Genomic DNA, 21,278 nt, shown 5'->3' on the forward strand with positions numbered 1-21,278 from the left:
AAAGCCTGCGCTCGCGAAGCCGGAAGTAGCTTTCCATCTCGGCTCTGGCGTCCGCGCGAGGATTGGTTGTCTCGCCGTTCTAGGCTGGGGAGGTGCTGGTTCCCTCGCCTGGTTCGAGCAGGAGGATGTCGGACACGTGGAGCTCTATCCAGGCACATAAGAAACAGCTGGACTCGCTTCGTGAGCGGCTGCAGCGGAGGCGGAAGCAGGACTCGGGGCATTTGGGTGAGGTGCGGGGTGGTGGGGCGGGCCGTGGAGGGGCGAGCGGCCGCTCGGGCGGTGCCGCCTCCTGTGTGAAGCCTTTCGGTACCTCAGTTTTAGTGATTGTCATTTCTTTAATGCTGTGGGCGGGGAGCAAGGATTGCACCTGCATGCCCCCAATGCCCAATTTAGCAACCACAACAAGGTCCTCACTAGGTGGTGCTAAATGGTTAGGAAAGTGTTTACAAACGTAGCGAGAATCTGAAAACACTTGATTTGGGTCTTTAAACATTTCCCCCTCTCCCATGTATGAGAAATTCAGAAAACTCGAACTCTAAAAGATTTTGAGTCCTACCCCAACATCCATTCCCAGCACAAGGTCAATTGTTTAATGAGCAGTTGCAAAACTCTGCAAGAATCCTGGATCCATATCACGTGTGTGGCTAGCTTGTGACAGTGCTTATCAGTATTCTCAACGCCCATCAGCAGATTTTGATGACATTAAATTCATGTGTTTATTTTCTGGATCTGTATTCTCAGGCAAGATTCTTACCATAATTAGTAAGCATTTATTATACATCTACACTATTCATGAGTCGTGACAAAACTAAGACTCTGTTCTTACCTTAAAGGACCTTAAAATCTAGGTGAGAGTCAAAGGAAGGTAGAAGAAAAGGCCAGAAGAAAGCCTGGCATGGTGGTGCATGCCTTAATTCCAGCATTCTGGAGGCAGAGACAGGAGGATAACTGAGTTTGAGGCCAGCCTGGTCTACACAGGGAGTTGTGAGTTTCAGGACTACATAGTGAGACTCTGGTCTCAAAAAGCAAAAACCAAACCAAAAAAACTTAGGGATACAGTAGCATATATGTAAGGTGTTAAGTGAATGGGTCCACGGTCAATATGATGATGAAGAAACAGAATTGGTGTCCGTAGTAAAGCAATCCTGCTGGAGCTGCCACTTCAGTGGCCTTGGTTTTTAAATTTTATTAGCCAATACAAAATTTGTCAGATCACATAATTTTAAAAATAGGGCAGTATAGTAAACAAAATGCAAAACATAGGATCAAAGAATAATTAGACACCAAGATTTAAAGAACTTTTTTACCTCACCATACAAACTAAGTTCTCTGCCTGGTGAGTTTAGTTTTATTTTTCCCATTTATGTTTTAGTGTATGGTGTATTTTGCCAACATATATGCTGTGATGTCTGTGCACCTTGCCCCTGGTGCCCATGGGGCCAGAGAAGGATTCCCTTCATCCCTCCATCCCCATGCAGCTGGAGTTTCAGAAGGTTGTGAGCCACTATGTGGTTGCTGGAAATCTAGGAATTGAAGCAGGTCCTTTGTAAGTGCAGTCTTCTTAACTGCTGAGCTGAGCCATTTCCCTAGTTCCTGATTCTTTTTGTATATCATTTTATGTATTTACATGGATGATTAAGTTGATTTTTAATCAATTTACCAATAACTCCAATTACTTAGTGCATTTTTTAGGTTTTTTTTTAATTTATTTATAATGTATACAGTATTCTATCTGTGTGCATGCCTGAGGGCACCAGATCTCATTACAGATAGTTGTGAGCCACCATGTGGTTGCTGGGAATTGAACTCAGGACTTTTGGAAGAGCAGGCAATGCTCTTAACTGCTGAGCCATCTCTCCAGCCCCCTTAGTGCCTTTCTAAAACAGTCATTTGGGGACTGTAGGGAGATGACTCAGCAGGTAAGAGCACTCGCACAAGCATGAGGACTAAAGTTCAAACCCCAGCAGGTCTTGTAACCCCAAACACCATCAGCAGCAGAGACAAGGGCGTGAACAAGGCAGAGGGTAGTAGAGGCTGCCACTTGGAACACACACAAATGCAAAAACAACATAGTAAAATATTCTTAATATGTTTATATGGCTATTTCTGAGAAATCTCAATTTATGTAAAACATGTTGAAAGTTGTAGGTCTAGTTGCATGTGGTAGCATACACCTTTAATCTTGAACTTGAAAGAAGATAATCTTGAGTTCACGGTCATCCTTGGATATAGCTCACCTGACTCAAAAAGACCTTGTTTCAAAATCACCTTTAATACAAGAACTCTGGAGACAGAAGCAGGTGGATTTCTGAGTTTGAGGCCAGCCTGATCTATATAGTGGGTTCCAGGACAGGTAGAGCTACATACTCAGATCCTGTCTCAAAACACAAAAAGAATTAAGAACAGTAACATTTTATTTATTTGTTTTTTGGTTTTTCGAGACAGGGTTTCTCTATAGCTTTGGGACCTGTTCTGGTCCTCAAACTCAGACCTGCCTGTCTCTGCCTCCTGAGTTCTGGGATTAAAGGTGTGTGCCACCACTGTCCAGTGAGCAATATCATTTTAATCACCAAAATTTAATAGGCACAACTGTCAAATTGCTTGCTTTGAGTTGATAGATTCAGTGTTTTGTTTGAAGTACAAAAAAGTTTGTTAAATGTGGTATTGCTAGGGAGTGATAGTGTACACCTTTAATTCCAGCACTCGGGAGGCAGAGGCAGACAGATCTCTTTGAGTTTGAGGCCAACTTGATCTACGCAGCAAGTTCCAGGACAGTCAAGGCTTCACAGACAAACCCTATCTTTAAAAAGAAACCAGGATTGGGTGGTGGTGGTACACACATTTAATCCCAGCACTCGGGAGTCAGAGGCAGGTGGATCTCTGTGAGTTCGAGGCCAGCCTGGTCTACAAGAGCTAGTTCCAGGACAGGCTAAAAGCTACGGAGAAACCTTGTCTCAAAAAACCAACCAAACAAAAGAACCAAAAACAAAAATAAAGCAAAAAAAAATGCTATCAGGTATTGTTGCATATTTAAGTAAAATATCACATATTTGTGGTTTGAAAAGTAATGTTTCCACACAGAATTTGGGTTAGATTACATTAAATTGAGTGTTTCTGAAGTTTTAATTAGAAGTTTGAAATCATGGAAAATGCTCAGTAATTCAACATTTATTTAGTTAAATTTGTTTTGAATATGGACAGCTTTCTCAAAGTATTCTCATTAAGTTGACATAATTTTTTTTAAAAGCCTAACAAAACCTAGGTATAATTGCCTAGCGAGGCCTTGGGTCTTTATTAACAAAACATTCATGGAAACAGCATTATGTGACACAGGCAAATAATAAAAAAACTTGGCACATAGTTTTTTTTTTAATTTATGAGTATGAGTTTTGCTTTTATGTAAGTATGTGTACTGTGTGTGCTGGTACCCTTCGAAGCCAAAGAGGGCTTTGGATCCCCTGGTCTGGAACTGTAAATTTCAGGCTGTAAATCTGGAACTGGATTTACAAACAGTTGTGAGGACCACGTGGGTTCTCTGCAAGAATAGCAGGTGTTTTAACCATTGAGCCATCTTTTCGGCCCTAGGCACATAGTTGGAACGTAATTGGGGAAATTGTTACTATATGACTTAAAAACACTTCAGAATCTATTTATCAAGCTAAGCACAGCATCACATGCTTATAACCTCAGCAGAGGAGGGCAGAATCCTAGGTTAGCCTGGGCAAAGTAGGCCAGGTTTCAGGACAAACAGAGGCATCTATCTCAGCACTTTGAGGTCACCCTGAGCTACATCGTAGGTTACAGGACAGGACTATACAGTAAGACCCTGTGGAAAACCAGACATCTGCATGACAAAGTAGTAATATACTTTGATTTAAAATTTACCTATATTAGGCCAGGCATGGTGACACAGGCCTTTAATACCAGCACTTGGGAGGCAGAGGCAGGTGGATCTCTGTGAGTACAAGGCCAGTCTGGTCTACATAGTGAGTTCCAGGACAGAGCTACACAAAAAGCAAAAACTTACCTATTTATTTTCTTATAGTCTCTATCAAAAATCCCATTTATTTAGGGGAGGGAGCGGTGTTCTTGGGGATTGTACCTAGGGTTTTCACATGCTGAGCCATATGCTAGCCCATACTTACTTTTATGTATTTATATATTTAATAGGCTTATTATTTTTTCTTGAGACAAGGTCTCATCATGTAACTCTGGCTGGGCTGGAACTTACCTGGCCACAAACTCAGATCTATTTGCCTCTGTTTGAGTACTGGAATTAAAGGCAATGTGCCACTATGCCCAGCTGCCTTTTTTTAATTTGTATTTTGAGACAGGTTTGTTAAACTGCCTAGGCTTAAGCCATGAACTAGTCTATAGCCCAAATATTCTGTGAACTTGGAACCCTCCTCCCTCGGCATCCCAAGAAGCTAGGATTGTACACCTGGCTTCCACAATTTATGTAATACCCCCTTTGGCATACTTTATGAATCAGGAAAATGTTTCACAATTAAATTTGTTGATATAGTCTGTGCTTTGATCACTGTGCGTATTTGCTTATTGAAAGTAATTTTTGGTACTTCAGATTTATAACCTGAATAAGACGACTCGGGATTTGCACCTAATATGACTGTTTCAGTTCACGTTTATTAGATTTTTGGGATCTTGTCCTGCTAAAAATGCAAGTCTTCCTCTTACACTCTAGGTATGCTACATAGTAATTATTACTTACATGTCGTGTATCCAATTAGCTAAGATGAGTTATTCTATCTAACTCATCCAAGTCTTCAAAGTGCTTCCATGACCTCTTCATGTGTACAGTTGGTGGAGTAAGAACATACGGTGGAAATATGCTGGGACCCCCGTTTGCTGACCAGGCCTTTGGCCAAGTATTCCAAGGGCCTAGTTTTTTTTTTTTTTTTTAAAGATTTATTTATTATGTACACAGTGTTCAGCCTCCATGTATGCTTGAAGGCCAGAAGAGGGCACCGGATCTCACTACAGCTGGTTGTGAGCCACCATGTGGTTGCTGGGAATTGAACTCAGGACGTCCGGAAGAGCAATCAGTGCTCTTAACCTCTGAGCCATCTCTCCAGCCCTGAGCTTAGTGTTTTTAAGTGTGAAACATATTCTTGAGGACCAATGGCCTTGATTCATTAAAAACTCAAAATCTGCTGGGTGGTAGTGACACATGCCTTTAATCCCAGCACGCAGAGGCAGAGGCATGCAGGTAGGTCTCTGTGAGTTCAAGGCCAGCCTGGTCTACAAATCGAGTTCCAGGAGAGCCAGGCCAAGGCTACACAGAGAATCCATGTCTTGAAAATAAATAAATCCAAAATTCATCCCTGGAAAAGATAATCTGTTCCCAGCTTTGATTATTAAAAATTTCATTTTTTTTTAAATTTTAAAGTATAGATTGATTTATTATTAAGAGAAGAAAAGGGTGGCAGAGCCCTATAAATGTACCATGCTGTTTTACCTCCTCTGAAGTAGTGAGGGCAGAAAATTAGGAAAAAACTTTTGCCCCAACAGAGAAAAAAAGACGCATAGTTCTCAGTAAAATACAGGATTATTTTGGCAAAACAACAAATGCTTATGTATGACTGAAAGGTGATCTAGTGCTTCTGCTGGTCATAGAACTTGCTTGAGTTGAAAGATTTGTGTGCTAGGAATGTTGGAGAATTTGGCCTTGAAGAATGTAAAGATTGCCAGTATTGACCCTTTTCACTTTATTTTTCTCTTTTAGATTTAAGGAATCCAGAAGCAGCCCTGTCCCCAACCTTCCGTAGTGATAGCCCAGTGCCTACTGCTCCTACCTCTGGTGGCCCTAAGCCCAGCACAGCTTCTATAGTTCCTGAACTAGCTACAGACCCTGAGTTAGAGAAGAAGTTGCTGCACCACCTCTCAGATCTGGCCTTAACGTTGCCCACTGATGCTGTATCCATCCGTCTTGCCATCTCTACGGTAATAAGTTGATAAAGTTAGAATTTATCGCATATTTGCTGTTGTTGTGGTAGTGTCTCTTATGTTCTTCTTCTTTCTCTAGCCAGATGCACCTGCCACTCAAGATGGGGTAGAGAGTCTTCTACAGAAATTTGCAGCTCAGGAGCTGATCGAGGTAAAGCGAGGTCTCCTACAAGATGATGCACATCCCACCCTTGTAACTTACGCTGACCACTCCAAACTCTCTGCCATGATGGGCGCTGTGGTAGACAAGAAAGGCCTTGGAGAGGGAGCAGGGACTACTGCAGGGCAGAAACGGCGTGCAGAACAGGACTCGACTGCAGTGGCTGCCTTTGCCAGCTCCTTAGCATCTGGTTTGACCTCTTCGACATCAGAGCCAGTTAAGGAGCCGGCTAAGAAGTCAAGGAAACACGCTGCCTCGGATGTTGATCTGGAGATAGAAAGTCTTCTGAATCAGCAGTCCACTAAAGAGCAGCAGAGCAAGAAGGTAGGGGCACACAGAGATGCTCACACTGTGCTCTGATCTGAGCAAGAAGGTCGGGTCACACGGAAATGCTCACACTGCTCTGATCAGCAGAGCAAGAAGGTCGGGTCACACAGAAATGTTCACATTGTGCTCCGATTTGCAGTTTTGATTTGTTACCTTTGACAAGTAGTTTTAGAACTAAGACACAGAGCAGTGTTCTCAACTGGAGAGGATTCCCTCTACCTTCACCTCTACCCATGTCTAGCAGTGTCCTGCTGCATTGCTGTCACAGCATGGGGGAGTGCTACTGACACTGAGTAGATACACAGATACAGGATCTAGAAGGTAGGGGCCAAAAATCTGCTAAACACACTACCCTGCAGAAAACTGTCTAGCCAAAGTATCAATAATTCCATTGTTAGGAAGTCCTGAATTACAGAATCTATTTGGGAGAATCCTTGGAAGAGGATTCAGAGAAAAGAGAAATTCAAATAGATATAGGAAGACAAGTGGAGAATACTAAATGATACTCTTTTAGATCAAGTAATAGAAATCAATGAAATTATCAAGACAATAGTTCTGATTAGAACTACATTGAATTTTCATGTTTATGACTTGTTTAGTTATAAAAATTTAGTTTGGTCTTCTATGAGGATAACTAGTGTTTTCCCTTACAGAATTATCAAATATACTGATATAAGCAATAAAATACTAGCATTGTCTCTTTCTTAGTACCCAATAAAAAAAATTGGCTTAAGGGGACATTAAACTCTTAGGTGGGTGCGATCAGCTTGATACTCATTGTAGAAACCAGGCTCTTCCTATCTGAGTTCCTTTCTAAATACTTGTGAGGAGTGAACCCATCCTCCTACATTTATCTCTTATCATTTATCTCTTATCAGACATTAATATGAGGTAGACTTGTGGAGGTGGTTTAAGGGCTAATTTATATACAAATCCTTAAGACCAAGGCTACTTCTGTCAAACAGGTCAGTCAGGAGATCCTAGAGCTATTAAATACCACAACAGCCAAGGAACAATCCATTGTTGAAAAGTTCCGCTCTCGAGGTCGGGCCCAGGTGCAAGAATTTTGTGATTATGGGACCAAGGAAGAGTGCATGAAAGCCACTGATGCTGACCGGCCTTGTCGCAAGCTGCACTTCAGGTCTCTTGGGAGGGAGAGGTGGGGAGGGTTTCTCCAGAAACAGGAATTCTTCTCAGCATATTCCGTCTGTCTTTGGGGTGGCCATTGTATGTGACTAAAAGATTTCTAGTCAGGCATCTGTGTCTCTGACCAGTAGTGAAAGTTAAAAGTTCTCTGGAAGGAGGATAGAAACTGGCTTAGTGCCAGTGTTTAATTCTGATGTAATAACCTTCTCTAGGAAGAGAAGAAAGTCTGTATTTTGTTGTTTTTGAGATAGGGTTTTTTGTAGCTCAGGCTGCCTGTGATGATGACCTTTCTAACCTTAGGACTACTTACTTACCAGTGCTGGGATTATAGGCCTAAACCATTGCACCCAGGTAGTCTTTATTCAAGAGAAAAACTAGTTCTTTTAGTTTAGTAATACAGACAATTGGGGGAGAATAAGAAATCCTGCATTTGAATATATGATTTACTTCTGAAGTACCATTTGGATTCTGAGCCCCTTTTTTTTATTTTCCCAGACGAATTATCAATAAGCACACCGATGAGTCTTTAGGTGACTGCTCTTTCCTTAACACATGTTTCCACATGGATACCTGCAAATATGTTCACTATGAAATTGATGCTTGCGTGGATTCTGAGGGTCCCGGCAGCAAGGAGCATACGCCAAGCCAGGAGCTTGCTCTTACGCAGAGTGTTGGGGGTGACTCCAGCGCAGATCGACTCTTTCCACCTCAGGTACCAACATGTCTGGACAGCCTGGGGAAACTCATTTCAACCTATAGACAAACTGAATGGGGTATCTGTACATGTAGAAAAACGGAATAATTTAGCAGTCTGGCTCAAAGATGGGAATGGAATGGGATAGGAACACTTGAGTTAGAGGGTTTGGGACCATCAATCTGTGAAGGAAGGAAAGATGACCAAATACTACCTCATGCAGTGGATCTGTTGTGATATCCGCTACCTGGACGTCAGTATCTTGGGCAAATTTGCAGTCGTGATGGCTGACCCACCTTGGGATATTCACATGGAGCTGCCATATGGGACCTTAACAGATGATGAGATGCGCAGGCTCAATATCCCAGTACTGCAGGATGATGGCTTTCTTTTCCTCTGGGTCACAGGCAGGTAATATAATCCAGATATGTAGGTATGGGCAAGTACAGTACAGCGTGAAAGCCGGGTGGGAATAAAATCCTGGGTTCCTGATTTAAGGATGCCTCTCCCTTCCATGAGGTTTTCTCAGGCCTGCGGTTAAGTGTCACTGATATAGAGTGCCAACCCCCTTCTGTGGGGCTTAATGTTTATAGCACAAATATTTGGGATTCTTGATTTTAGAAAAATAAAGTCACTCAGATTAGATGCCATTTCATCTTTTCATTCTTAAATTTATTTGGTTGCCCCGATGGTGTTTTCCATGTAAATGTTTGATGTTTATAACACATGAAATATTTTGAAAGAAAAATAAGGACAAACAAGTTGTTTAACCCTTACATCTTTCTAGGGCCATGGAATTGGGCAGAGAGTGTCTGAACCTCTGGGGGTAAGTAGGAGTTGTATTGTATTTTTCTGAGGGAAATTGACTTCTCACAGTATTCCTGTCCGTCTTTGCCTTTGTATCTAGCTTTATGCCTCAATTGTAATGCTAAATTTCTAGTTCTCTTTCTTTTTTAAAAAATATTCATTTATTTATTATGGATACAATATTCTGTTTGCATATATGCCTGCTAGAAGAGGGCACCAGACCTCATTACAGATGGTTGTGAGCCACCATGTGGTTGCTGGGAATCAAACTCCGGTCCTTTGGAAGAGCATGCAATGCTCTTAACCACTGAGCCATCTCTCCAGCCCCAAGTTCTAGTTCTCTTTGCTCCACAGTTATGAACGGGTGGATGAAATCATCTGGGTGAAGACTAACCAACTGCAGCGCATCATTAGGACAGGACGAACAGGTCACTGGTTGAACCACGGAAAGGAACACTGCTTGGTGAGTAACAATAGGCCCAACTTAGTAAAAAGGACTGTTTAAAAGTCCAAAAGCTGTGGTTTCATAAGGTAACAATTATTCTCTGTGACGAGCAGGTTGGTGTCAAAGGAAATCCCCAAGGCTTCAACCAGGGTCTGGATTGTGATGTGATTGTGGCTGAGGTATGTGTTCCTTTCATTTTCAATACAATTACCTCTGTCAGGTATAGTCTCCAACATTTTATTCATTTGGATAACATACAGACAGAGCTAGAACTGCAATCTTGAGAAAAGCTTTCTTTCCTTTTTGTTTGTTTGTTTGTTTGTTTGTTTGAGGCAGGGTTTCTTTGGAGCCTGTCCTGGAACTAGCTCTCTAGTTCTAGACCAGGCTGGTCTAGAACTCTATAAGTGCTGGGATTAAAGGCGTGTGTTACCACCGCCTGGCTGAGAAAAGCTTTTTTAAAAAATTTATTTTTGCTTCATGTGTGTCAGTGTTTTGCCTGCATATAGTTCTTTGTGAACTGTCGAATCCCCTGGAACTGGAACACAGAATTCTGAGCTGCTATGGGGTTCTGGGAGTTGAACCCGAGTCCCCTGGAAGAGCAGTCAGTGCTCCATCCTAACTGCTTAGCTATCTCTCTAGCCCTATAATCTTTAATGACTTTAAGTAGCTTGGTTTTTATTTTCTAGGTTCGTTCCACCAGTCATAAACCAGATGAAATATATGGCATGATTGAGAGACTGTCCCCAGGCACCCGCAAGATTGAGTTATTTGGACGACCACACAATGTGCAACCCAACTGGTAACATTGCCACAACAGGGCAAAACTCTACAGATGGGCTGTAAAGAACTCAGGTGGCATAAGCTTATGTTTAAATCACATTCACTAGATTTCAAAGGGCTGTTCTTAGTCTATGGGATATATTAAATCTGCCCCCTAGTGGCTACTAATTATTTACTTAATCTGTCAATTTTAGTGCTTTTGACTCCTATGGCTGGCATTTTAATTATCCAAAGATGATATGAGTCTGAGGCAGAAGGATTACAAGTTTAATTAACTTAATTTAGTATCAAAAGGGAGAGGGTGCTGACTGATAGAGTTCAGCATTAGATTAGATATCCCCTAGATTCAATCCCCAGTTGCAACTACCACCACCAAAGAAAAATTCAGCCAGTTTTAATATTTGCACCTGTACCAGGACTGTCATATACTTTGTTATGATCTTTTTAAAAACTGACATGGGTTAGGCATAGTGGAGCACACCTTGAGCCCCAGCACTTGGGAGACAGAGGTAGGCAGATCTGTATGAGTTCAAGGTTAGCCTGGTCTACATGGAGAGTTCCAGGACAGCCTTATACCCAAAGAAACAAAACCTGGCATGAACAGTGTTGAGCCCTTACAGGATGTTTTGGTTTGCCTCCTCTTCCCCCTTGTTTTAGGATTACTCTTGGAAACCAACTGGATGGGATACACCTACTAGACCCAGATGTGGTTGCCCGGTTTAAGCAAAGGTATCCGGATGGTATCATCTCTAAGCCTAAGAATTTATAGAAGCCATGGCTCCAAAGAGGAGTGTTTATACAATAGTGTCCCCCACCATATTTAAATAAAAGTTTGTATTGGAATTGAGATTTCTGAAGTGAAATTCTGGCTTTCACCACTTAGCATGTGTTCTTGTGCAAGTCTTTTTCTCAGTATGTAAGAGGAATGTGAGCTACCCTATTTCATTAGTTTTGAGTGTTCAAATTAAATGGATAATATGAATAGCATTAACATGTTGATCATTATAAAACAGGACTACACAGGTTCATAGTGCTTAGCAATTAGTACACCATAAACAGGGTTAATCTGAATTTTACTTAGTTTTACCAGGCATGTGTTTTGCTTATTCTATGTGACTTTGCTGGTTTATTATTCTATAGCTTATTTCTAAGAAAAATAAGATCATCTTCAGTTAAAGAACCTAGAATGTAAAAGAATTAACTTATGCTTTATATAAACGAAAGCACATTTAAAAGATGTTCCATCAAACACAATGTCTTTACTTTGCAAAACCTCTCATTAAGGGTATAGAGTTCTGCCTCTTACATGCAAAACTGGTAATCAAGTCAGGTTAAGAAAATTTTGACTGCAGAAATGCTTGTAGAGAAAAAGAAAATCCTGGATGATGTCATTTCCCCTCCAGCCCAATGTGCTGAGAGAGGTGTGTGTGTGTGTGTGTGTGTGTGTGTCAGGAATGGGGAGGGGACCTTGAGACAGGATCTCACTATGTAACCCTGCCTAGCTTCAAACTCAGATCCAACCTGCCTCTGCCTCCCAACTGCTGGGATTAAAGGAGAGTGCACCATACCCAGAATCTGTTTTTTGAAATCTACCTATGTTCACTTCCAAAATACTGGGATTAAAGGCATGGGCCACCATGCTCCGCAAAACCTTTATTCTACCTTTGCCTCACGTAGCCTAAACTGGTTTCAAACTTACTGGTGGCTAAGGATGACCTTGAACTCCTGATCTTTCTGCCTGGGGACTGAACTCAGAGCTTTGTTAGTGCTAGGCCATAACCCCAGCCCCACAAACCTTTGTTCTTAAAGCACTGTGTAGATTAATAATAATAATTCCCTTTTAAAGGGGGTATTTTAACTCATTTTTTCATTCCTCTAAACCCAATGTCCTTTATCTCTGAGCTATAACCCTAAGCCCCTATCCCAGTGCTGTTTCCTTCTAGGAACAGAGCTAAGCACTTTCCCAGTAACATTTCAGGCAAGTCTCTGACAATTTTACCAACACATTTCTTCTAATAATCCTCTATGATTTGCTTCCATGTTCCCTTCACCCTTCCCTGTACTATTAACCTGGCAATTTTGCTTGTAGTTGAGAGCGAAAGCAATTCCAAATCACAGTAAATTCGCTGGCCCTGTTCCTTAGTCTGGCCTCTGCTGAAGAAAAAGTGGGGGCACGAAGGACTATGAGTGTAAAGGTCAGGCACTACCAGAAGAAGCCCAGCTTGTGTTTCAAAAACAGGCTCCTGGACTTGTGTCCAGCGGATGAATCTTCAAGGCTTGGAGAAGAGGAAAGACTACTTCACAAACACCACGGAGTTTGGATTTCTAGAGGCCACCCAGGCCAAGAATACATCCCTAAGAGAAGGAAAAACAACACAGTTATTACAGCCTAGATATATTCTTTAACTATCTTTTTAATCTTCTCAATGAAAAATATATACAAATAATTCCCTACATCTCCAAAATATAACACTGTCATCTTAGTAAATATCAGAACAAAGAGCCTCCAAGTTGAAAGTGGTGATGATGCTCATCCATCTCGTAGAGGTCTGGGGACAGGACACAGGTGCCCTGGAATGTTTAACATTTACTCCGCTGCTTTCCCATTACCTATCCCGCGCCAATCTCTGCTCACCTGCAGTGCTTCACCACGCACTCATTGCTGCAGTACTCGTTGTCCCAGTCCTTACTGATGACAGGAGGGTTCTCACAGCCAGACCTCACACATCGAGGCTGAGGGGACAGTATCACAGGGGATCCACTCACCAATTCAACATCCATCTGAGAAGGGGACTCCACCTTACAACAGGGAGCAAACAAGGATGTATTAGAGTGCACCTACCTACTCAAAACATCACACACACCCCTCATATAAGGAGTTTCAGAAAGGGTGAGTTCCTAGTCTTTTCCTTTATAACCAAGATTTAGAGTTCTGATAAACAGAATGACATGAAAAGTCTAAGAATTTTATTTTAAAATAACTTTATAAGTTAAAACTGGCATGCAGAGGCAGGAGAATCAGATTTAAGGCTATCTTTGGTAACATAGTCTATCGTGGCCTACATCAGATATGTATCCCAAACAAATATGGATTTTTTTTTTTCTTTTTTGAGGAAACAATTCAAGCTTACCTCAGGAACTACATCTGTGATCATTTCACAAATTGTCTCAGGAGAGGTTGCCTCTGCTGTGTGGTCCTCGGGGCTGCAGGTCAGAGGCTGCTCAGGGCTGCTCTCCACAGCTGGAGGGATCAGGGCAGTCTGCATTTTTAGAGTGGGTGGAGGCACAACCTTGCTCTGCAGAGGAGGTGGCTGCTGTTGTAAATTTATTCTAACTTTCTGAGGTGGAGGTTGTTGCATGGCCTGAAGTGGAGGCGGTTGCTGCAGAATGGTGACTTGCTGTTGAGTTGGGGGCTGAGGCATCTGTTGCAATGGAGGAGGCTGGAGTCGGGGTGGAGGCAGTTGCATAGAAGCAGCAGCTGCAGCTGCTGCCTGCAACACTGACCGAGTGACAATCTGGGCCTGCTGGCTGGGCTGAATAGTAGCTGTACTTGTTTGGCCTAACTGGAGCCCACGGGAGGTAACCACAGTGGCTGGGATAACAGTAACCATTCCTCCCTGAGACATGGTAATAGAAGAAGGCAACATTTGTTTGGTAATAATCAATTTGGTAATATTGGGCTGACCTCCGGCCCCTGAGGATGCCTGGTTTGCCACATAAGATGAAAGCGTGGAATTAACTACAATGCAAGGGGACAAAGCAGGTGACTCTGTTGAGGCTGGTGCTGGAGATGCTGGGTCAGCAGCAGTCACAGGAGGAGGTGAAGGAGTCTGTGACTGTGGGACAGGATCTAATTCCACTGTTTCCATAGTAGCCTGAAGACCAAAACAAAGGCAACACATTCATTCTCAGTACATTTCAAGCAAAGATATGTCACAGATAGAAAAATAAAGACTAAGTAAATGCTGAAAATAATGGATAAACTCAAAGACTATTTAAGTAAGCTTATGATATGAAATACTGGGGAAGCATTAAATCAGTTTTAACACTGTAATAATAGGTTCCACAGAGATTTGTTTTTATTTTATGTGTATGTGTGTTTACCTGCACATATGTGCACGTTATGTACGCTTGGGAGAGCTTCAGGAACTGGAATTAGAGATGGTCCTAGGTTACCTTACATGTGAGTGCTGGGAACTCAGGTCCTTTGCAAGTACAGCAGTGCTCTAACTGCCAAGCGATCTCTCCAGCCCTCCACGTGTGTGTTTGTGTATGTGAGAGAGAAAGATTGAGATTTGCCTATAACAATGTTTAAAAAAAGAATTGGTTTAAGACATCCACTTATTATCATCGTACCTGACACTCCTGATTGTCTTTATAAGCAGCTAGCGCCTTGAGATACTCTTTCTTGGCAGCTTCAGTTTTCCGCTTATACACCTAAGAGAAAGACACCATCTCAAATGAACCACACTCCAAGGAGAAACTGACTGTTTCTGTACATCAAGAACTCAGTCCAACCACAGACCACTCTTCTCAGTGAAGCAATAACGACAACCTTTATAGCAAATTCACTCTACTGTCTTACTAGAATTTCTACACTTCTAAAGTAAACAGCAATCCATGCTCATTGCTGTATCAAAAATAAAACCACCTCCTATCAGTAGCCTATATAGCCCAATACTGCCCAACTCCAAGACTTTTCCCCTATAAATGTGCTAAGTTATTAAAGACGGCCACAAGAGTCCTTACCTCTTGTGTGCCTCCCCTCCCACACCAAAAGTTGAAGGCAGTTCCTCTTCTATTGAGTCTGGGTTATCTCTGTGATCTGGTCATTAGAATGTACCATATTTCTTAAAACATGAGAAACTACATGGAGGAACAAAAACATACTGACGAACAGATGGTAGTAACTGCCAGCTATAGCCAGCCATATTCTATCTATCATCTTGTTACAATAGTAAGAAATCCAGGCAAGAACAGCAGAAACACCAAACTAACCCAAAAGGATGAGGATGAGAATTAAAGCAGCAACAAATAACTGAAATATGGTATGTTAATAATAATAATAATATAAAATAATATTAAACCCAACCTTGTAGACACTGAGGATTTGCTCTGATAGGAGACACAGGCATGTGGGGTAATGATAATTACAGCTCTCTTCAGTTTACCACCTTCAAGCTGACCTTTGAAATTCATGATCTGCCTTTACCTCCCAAGTGCTATATGTGCATTCCACTATTACTGATTGATTTTTTTAAATTCAGCTTAAATTTAGGAAAATTACAGTTTTCAAGTTTACAATTCATGAGAAAGCCGTTAATGAAATCATACCTGAAACTTTGAGGCATAGTTTTAACATGCAACTCATCAAGAAACAGCTGAAGGGCTGGAGAGATGGCTCAGAGGTTGAGAGCACTGGCTTCTCTTCCAGAGGTCCTGAGTTCAATTCCCAGCACCCACATATGGCTCACAACCATCTGCAATGAGATCTGGTGCCCTCTTCTGGCCTGCAGGCATTCATGCAGACAGAACACTGTATATATAATAAATAAATTTTTAAAAAAAGAAGGGCTGGAGAGATGGCTCAGAGGTTAAGAGCATTGCCTGCTCTTCCAAAGGCCCTGAGTTCAATTCCCAGCAACCACATGGTGGCTCACAATCATCTGTAATGGGGTCTGGTGCCCTCTTCTGGCCTGAAGGCATATACACAGACATAATATTGTATACATAATAGTAATAAAAACAGCTTAATTGTACAAATAGGAAAAATACAAGGCTTTAGGAAGTTAACCTAAAAGCTAAACAGTTGAAGACATAAGAGGGATTAAGCGCTATGAATGGATGCCACATGGAATGTTGAAATAAGGAAACTAAACTATCCTAACCCTATTATTTAGAAGCTGTATGAACTAATGTGACCTCAGAGTCCCATCTTTAGTTTTTTGAGACAAGGTTTCTCTGTGTAGTCCTCACTGTCCTGGAACTCACTCTGTACACTAGGCTGGCCTCAAACTCAGATCCACCTGTCTGTGCCTCCCCAGTGCTGGAATTAAAGGCCTGTGCCACCACCACACCTGGCAAAGTCCATCTTTAATAAAGAGGAAAACGATGATGATTTTACAGTTTAGGAAAGATGCAGTGTTTTTATAATGAACTTTTATCAATTATTTTGTGTATGCGTGTATATGTTTCTGGAAATGCATATAACAATTAACTAGAGGACAGCTTATATAAGTTAGTTCTTCTCTTCTACCATGAACCATCTTGCAGTCCTACTTAGTTTGGTAATGGATTTTCTGGGGTAGAGATTTAGCTCAGCAGGAAAGATGAAGCATGTAAGAAGCCTTGGGGGTTTGCTACCAAGCACCACAAAAATTACTAAATAAAAATGATTTTTGTGTAAGTGCTAAGATAAAGGATGCATGGCTGCCATTAACAAAGCTCTGATAGCTAAGTACCTGTGGTGGTGTGAGTAAGAATGGCTCCCACGCTCAGTCAGTACAAGTGGCGCTGCTTGTTGGAGGAAGTGTGTCACTGGAGGTGGGCTTTGAGGTTTCAAAAGCCCAAGCCAGGCCCAGTGTTGCTCTCTTCCTGCTGCCTGCGAATCTTGATGTAGAACTCTCAGCTCCTCCAGCACATCTGCCCTGTTCCCCCCATGATGATAAAGGACTAAACCTCTGAAACTGTAAGCAAGCCCCAATTAAATGTTCTCCTTTATAAGAGTTTTGTGGTCTTAGTGTACCCCAGAAAATGTTTATTACCCACTAGTCACCTGCTTTTGCTCTTCTCCAAGACTGTCCCACATGGAAGCCACAATCTTCGACACCTCACCAAAGGTAGCATTGGGGTTCTGTCCCTTGATGGCAGCCTGAGTATCACGGAAGAATAATGCATATGCGGAGACTGGCTTCTGAGGCTCATTAGGGTCTTTCTTTTTTCTCTTCTTGGGAGCCTTTTGTTTTTTCCCTGTTTCCACTACCACTGTCTTCTGACTCGGAAGTTGCTGTCAGGGAGAAAAATGGAGAGAATTAAGTGTTTTTTTGTTTTGTTTTTCGAGACAGGGTTTCTCTGTAGCTTTGGAGCCTGTCCTGGAACTAGCTCTTGTAGACCAGGTTGGCCTCAAGCTCAGAGATCTGCCTGCCTCTGCCTCACGAGTGCTGGGATTAAAGGCGTGCGCCACCACCGCCCGGCTAAGGAAAGGGTTTTTGATAGGAACAAAATTAGGCTGGAGAGACGGCTCAGAGGTAAGGAAGAAAAGTAGCCACAGCCATGGCATTTAAGCTAAAAATGTAAGCAATGGTTTTGAAAGCCATATATGTATGTGAGGATCACTAAGAACAGTGATCAAGAAGTGCATTATAAACAAAATCAAGAGGTAGGAACCACACCCAGAACCAAGTAAAGATGATTAGGCTTTATCTGGCAAGCATTTTACCCTCGACTAACAGCAGAATGAACTCTGGCAGGGAATGCCTACCCTCCGGAAATCATCAACACCGTCCTCATGAAGTGAACTGGTAGGTGATGGAGTAGTCGAAAGACGATCCTCAGGTGACTGGGCAGGTGGCAAGATGGTGCTACCTCCTAAACTCAATCCAAGTTGAGAACTCAGCTCTGACTGATCAATAGTGGTCAACTGGCTATGTCCCATTAAGCCAGATGTCATGTCTGTCATTGGTACGTCAATTGTGACAGGTGGGTTGGCACTATACTGAGTTCCTATAGAATGGTCCAGGTCCTGAGAGAAGCAGAAGGACTAATTACAACACACAACATTAAACAGCAAGTCCCCTCCTTATACACCCCTGGCTTATGTAGACTATGATCACTTAAGTCTTTTTTTTTTTTATTTTTTTTCCAGTTTATTTATTTTTTATTAAAAATTGCCATCTCCTCCCCTCCTCCTCCCCCATCCCTCCCCTCCCCTCCACCCACACCCCCACTCCCTCCCTCTTGAGGCCAAACAGCCATCAGGGTTCTCTACACTATGTTGAGTCTGATCACTTAAATCTTATACAACAACAGATAATCTGTCTATGTGAAAAATATGTTAAGAGGCCAGACTTGGTGGCACCTGCCCTTAATTCCAACACTTAGGAGATAAAAGGAAGGGGGTGATATCTCTGTGAGTTTGAGGCTAGCCTGATCTACATATTTGAGTTCTAAGTTATTCAGGGCTTAATAGTGACACCCTGACTCAAAAACAGAAAAGGACAAATAATTCATTTAATATACCTTGTGGGTAGTGAGAACATACAAACTATACCCACTAGCATCTTCTAGAACAATAATGTTTACAGTGGTAATAGATGGGCAATGAGCACAGGAGCTGGGTGGAGACAGATGCCGTCATCAAACAAATGAGATGGAGATGCTAAACACCTATAAAAGCTGAGTCTATAATTAGCACTTTATTTGGCTCAGCCCATTTTTTAATAAACCATTCTATGTGCCATTTACACATCTGAATCAAGACTGAAGGCTATTACAAACAAAACCCTTTTAAAAAATGAATCATTTTCATTTCAAATATCTAAGTTAAGATCGGATATTTTACAATTTAAAATTACTTTTAAAGAAAATCTCATTTATTCAAGTAAAATGAAGTCTTTAGCTTACATAGGAAAAAGAAACAAGAGCTACCCAAGTTTAGCAGGGGCTAGAGATGAACTTCTGTCCCACTAGAGCCATCCCTAGAAGCTCGGTGAGCCTGCTGCTGTGTCCCCCCCTTACCATAGTCAAGCCCCCACTTAGGAGCCCCCCGCCCTGCTCCATCAAGCCGTGGGTCATGCCCACAGGCATGTCCAATGTCTGAACTCCATATTGAGCTGCAAAGCTGCCGTCCTGTGAGGAAGACGGGTCTGCCAGGTCATCAAAGTGGCCAACCACATCTGAGACAGCCAGGGAGGGGTCCGAGTCCAAGGAGATGGGTGGTATTTCAAATTCCTCATCGCCCAAGCTTGGTGTATGAAAGGTCTGTACGGAAAAAGAGAAGGGATTAGTAGAAGAGGAGCTGACCACAAGATGCCAGTGTGCTTCTGCTGGGTTCTATCCCACTTTGTCACATGACACAACTGAAACTCCAACGTCCATCACAGTGCTCAATTACTGTCTCTCTTTTTAGCCTTTACCACCTTTAAATTATCTCTCCTGTTCTAATAAGTCAGCACAAGTAAACAGCCTATGATGCTTAATATCCCGCTGCAGATACTAAACACACCAGTTATTTCACAATGGTATACTTGAATTTTCAGACCACATAAACTAACTGTTGTGTTGACCAGCCAGTCACTCTTTGTTGTTTTAGGTTCCTCTGGATCAAATCCTAAAAGATACTGCCATAGAAAAATCACCTACTTCAGCACTCAAGAGGCAGAGACAGGCGAACTTTTGTGAGTTCTAGGCCAGCCTGGTCTACAGAGCTAGTTCTAGGACAGCCAGAGGTACACAGAAAAACCCTGTCTTGAAAAAACAAAAACAACCAAACAAATAAAAACCTCACCATTTTAGAAATTTCAGCATTAACAAGTAAGATTCTCATTTGTATAAGATTTGGGGGTTCAATAATACCAAGAAAAAGGATAATAACTACAAAGTGAACTTGAGGCCAGCCTAGCTTACATAGCAATACCTTGTCTAAAAAAACAAAAAGAGAGAAAGATTAGTGCATGCGGCTCATCGTACCCTCCTGAGTTTGACTAACAATGATCACTCTTCTAGTTTGTTGGTTCCCCCTACCCCTTTTTATTTCCTTCCTTCCTTCCTTCCTAGTCACAAACGGCAAGCCTCCTGACTGTTGGACTACCACACCCAGCTTCACTCCTACTTGGAATGGGGCCACTATTCTTAGGATTAACAGAAATGTCTAGTTTCAGATTATTTGACAGCTTCCTGTCAAATAGAAGCAACTGTAGCAATAAAATATTATAAGTAATAAGCAAGAGGCTTTGCAGAAAGAACTGTGGCTCACGGCTCATGACCCTGATTAGGTTTTCCTTGTCTATAAAATACATAAAACAGAGATTACAGCCTGGCACAGTAGTCACACCTGCAACCTCGCTCGCAGAGACTGAGCCAGGAAAAATACCATGAGTATCAGGAGGCTGGGCTATATAGTTAGTGCAAGACCCTATCTCAAGAAAAAAAATAAGCCTCGCATGGACACAAGTCCCTTTAATCCCAGCACTCCAGAGCAGAGGAAATGCACTCAGCCTAAACTGTTTCCAAGCTCTGGGCTTTTTATTCTGTTTATAAAAATACTACCCAGGAGCTAGTGAAATGGTTCAGTGTGTAAATAGAGGCACATGCTACCCAGCCTAGCTAACAACCTGAGGTTAATCCTTGGTCACCACATGGTAGAGGGAGAAAACCTACTCCTCACCACCAACCCCTTTAGGTGGTGCATGTGTGCCTGCGTGTGTGTGCGTGCATGTGTGTGTGTGTGTGTGTGTGTGTGTGTGTGTGTTAGAGAGAACACACAGTAAACAAATAAAGGCCAGACAGTGGCAGCACTCGGGAGGCAGAGGCTGGCCTCTGTGAGTTCAAGGTCAGCCTGTTCCACAAGAGCTTAGTTCCAGGACAGGCTCCAAAGCTACAAATAGATAAATAAAGGATGCTTAGATACCGAGCACAGGAGGGCAGGAGAGATGACTTGGCCATTAGGAACATTCGCTGCTCTTGCAGCACTGGGGCTCAGTTCTCAGCACCCACTCTGGTGGCGCCTTCTGCCCTCTGCATGCACACGAAACAAACATGAAAACTACCACTTCCCTTCTCTACTCATCCTCTCCATGTTCTCTTTCCTCTCTCATTTGTCCTGAGGCTTGAACCCAGAGCTTATTACATACTAAACAAAAACTCTCAAACTGACCCATACACTGACTATCCACTATTAAAAAAACAACTCCCTAGAGCTAGAGTGATGGCTCGGTGGTTAAGAGCACATGCTGCTC

General features: G+C 42.2%; 2 protein-coding genes across 4 annotated transcripts in view; one reads left to right on the forward strand and one right to left on the reverse strand.

Annotated features, from left to right (window-relative positions):
- On the forward strand, positions 1-11,170 carry Mettl3 (methyltransferase 3, N6-adenosine-methyltransferase complex catalytic subunit). 2 transcript variants are annotated; one of them, XM_038309571.2, is made up of 11 exons: positions 1-225; positions 5,744-5,961; positions 6,044-6,115; positions 7,417-7,592; positions 8,093-8,309; positions 8,515-8,702; positions 9,079-9,117; positions 9,453-9,561; positions 9,657-9,722; positions 10,230-10,342; positions 10,981-11,170. In XM_038309571.2, exons 1-11 carry the CDS (start codon positions 126-128, stop codon positions 11,090-11,092), a joined length of 1,410 nt encoding a protein of 469 aa, XP_038165499.1. In that variant the 5' UTR covers positions 1-125; the 3' UTR covers positions 11,093-11,170. The 2 variants fall into 2 exon arrangements, with proteins under 2 accessions (XP_038165499.1, XP_038165498.1); XM_038309570.2 differs by having other exon boundaries at positions 2-225; positions 6,044-6,448.
- Positions 10,570-21,278, reverse strand: part of Tox4 (TOX high mobility group box family member 4) — a 17,183-nt gene continuing 6,474 nt past the window's right edge. For both annotated transcript variants that reach the window (XM_038309569.1, XM_042054069.1), the window contains 7 exons: positions 19,060-19,302; positions 17,804-18,064; positions 17,099-17,329; positions 14,680-14,760; positions 13,455-14,198; positions 12,959-13,122; positions 10,570-12,678 (listed from right to left, as the gene is read on the reverse strand). In XM_038309569.1, the coding sequence (XP_038165497.1) occupies positions 12,618-12,678; positions 12,959-13,122; positions 13,455-14,198; positions 14,680-14,760; positions 17,099-17,329; positions 17,804-18,064; positions 19,060-19,302 (1,785 nt within the window). In that variant the 3' untranslated portion in view covers positions 10,570-12,617. The remainder of the gene's footprint in view (positions 12,679-12,958; positions 13,123-13,454; positions 14,199-14,679; positions 14,761-17,098; positions 17,330-17,803; positions 18,065-19,059; positions 19,303-21,278) is intronic.

The sequence above is a fragment of the Arvicola amphibius genome, chromosome 13, assembly GCF_903992535.2.
Source record: "Arvicola amphibius chromosome 13, mArvAmp1.2, whole genome shotgun sequence".
NCBI classification, from domain to species: Eukaryota; Metazoa; Chordata; class Mammalia; order Rodentia; family Cricetidae; genus Arvicola; species Arvicola amphibius.

Excerpts from the sequence above, each read along its gene's own strand:
- Mettl3 (XM_038309570.2), top strand. The coding sequence starts at position 126 with ATGTCGGACACGTGGAGCTCTATCCAGGCACATAAGAAACAGCTGGAC. Across the intron at positions 5,962-6,043 it reads TCCGTCTTGCCATCTCTACG|CCAGATGCACCTGCCACTCA; the intron begins GTAATAAGTTGA and ends TTCTTTCTCTAG. Across the intron at positions 9,562-9,656 it reads ACGGAAAGGAACACTGCTTG|GTTGGTGTCAAAGGAAATCC; the intron begins GTGAGTAACAAT and ends TGTGACGAGCAG.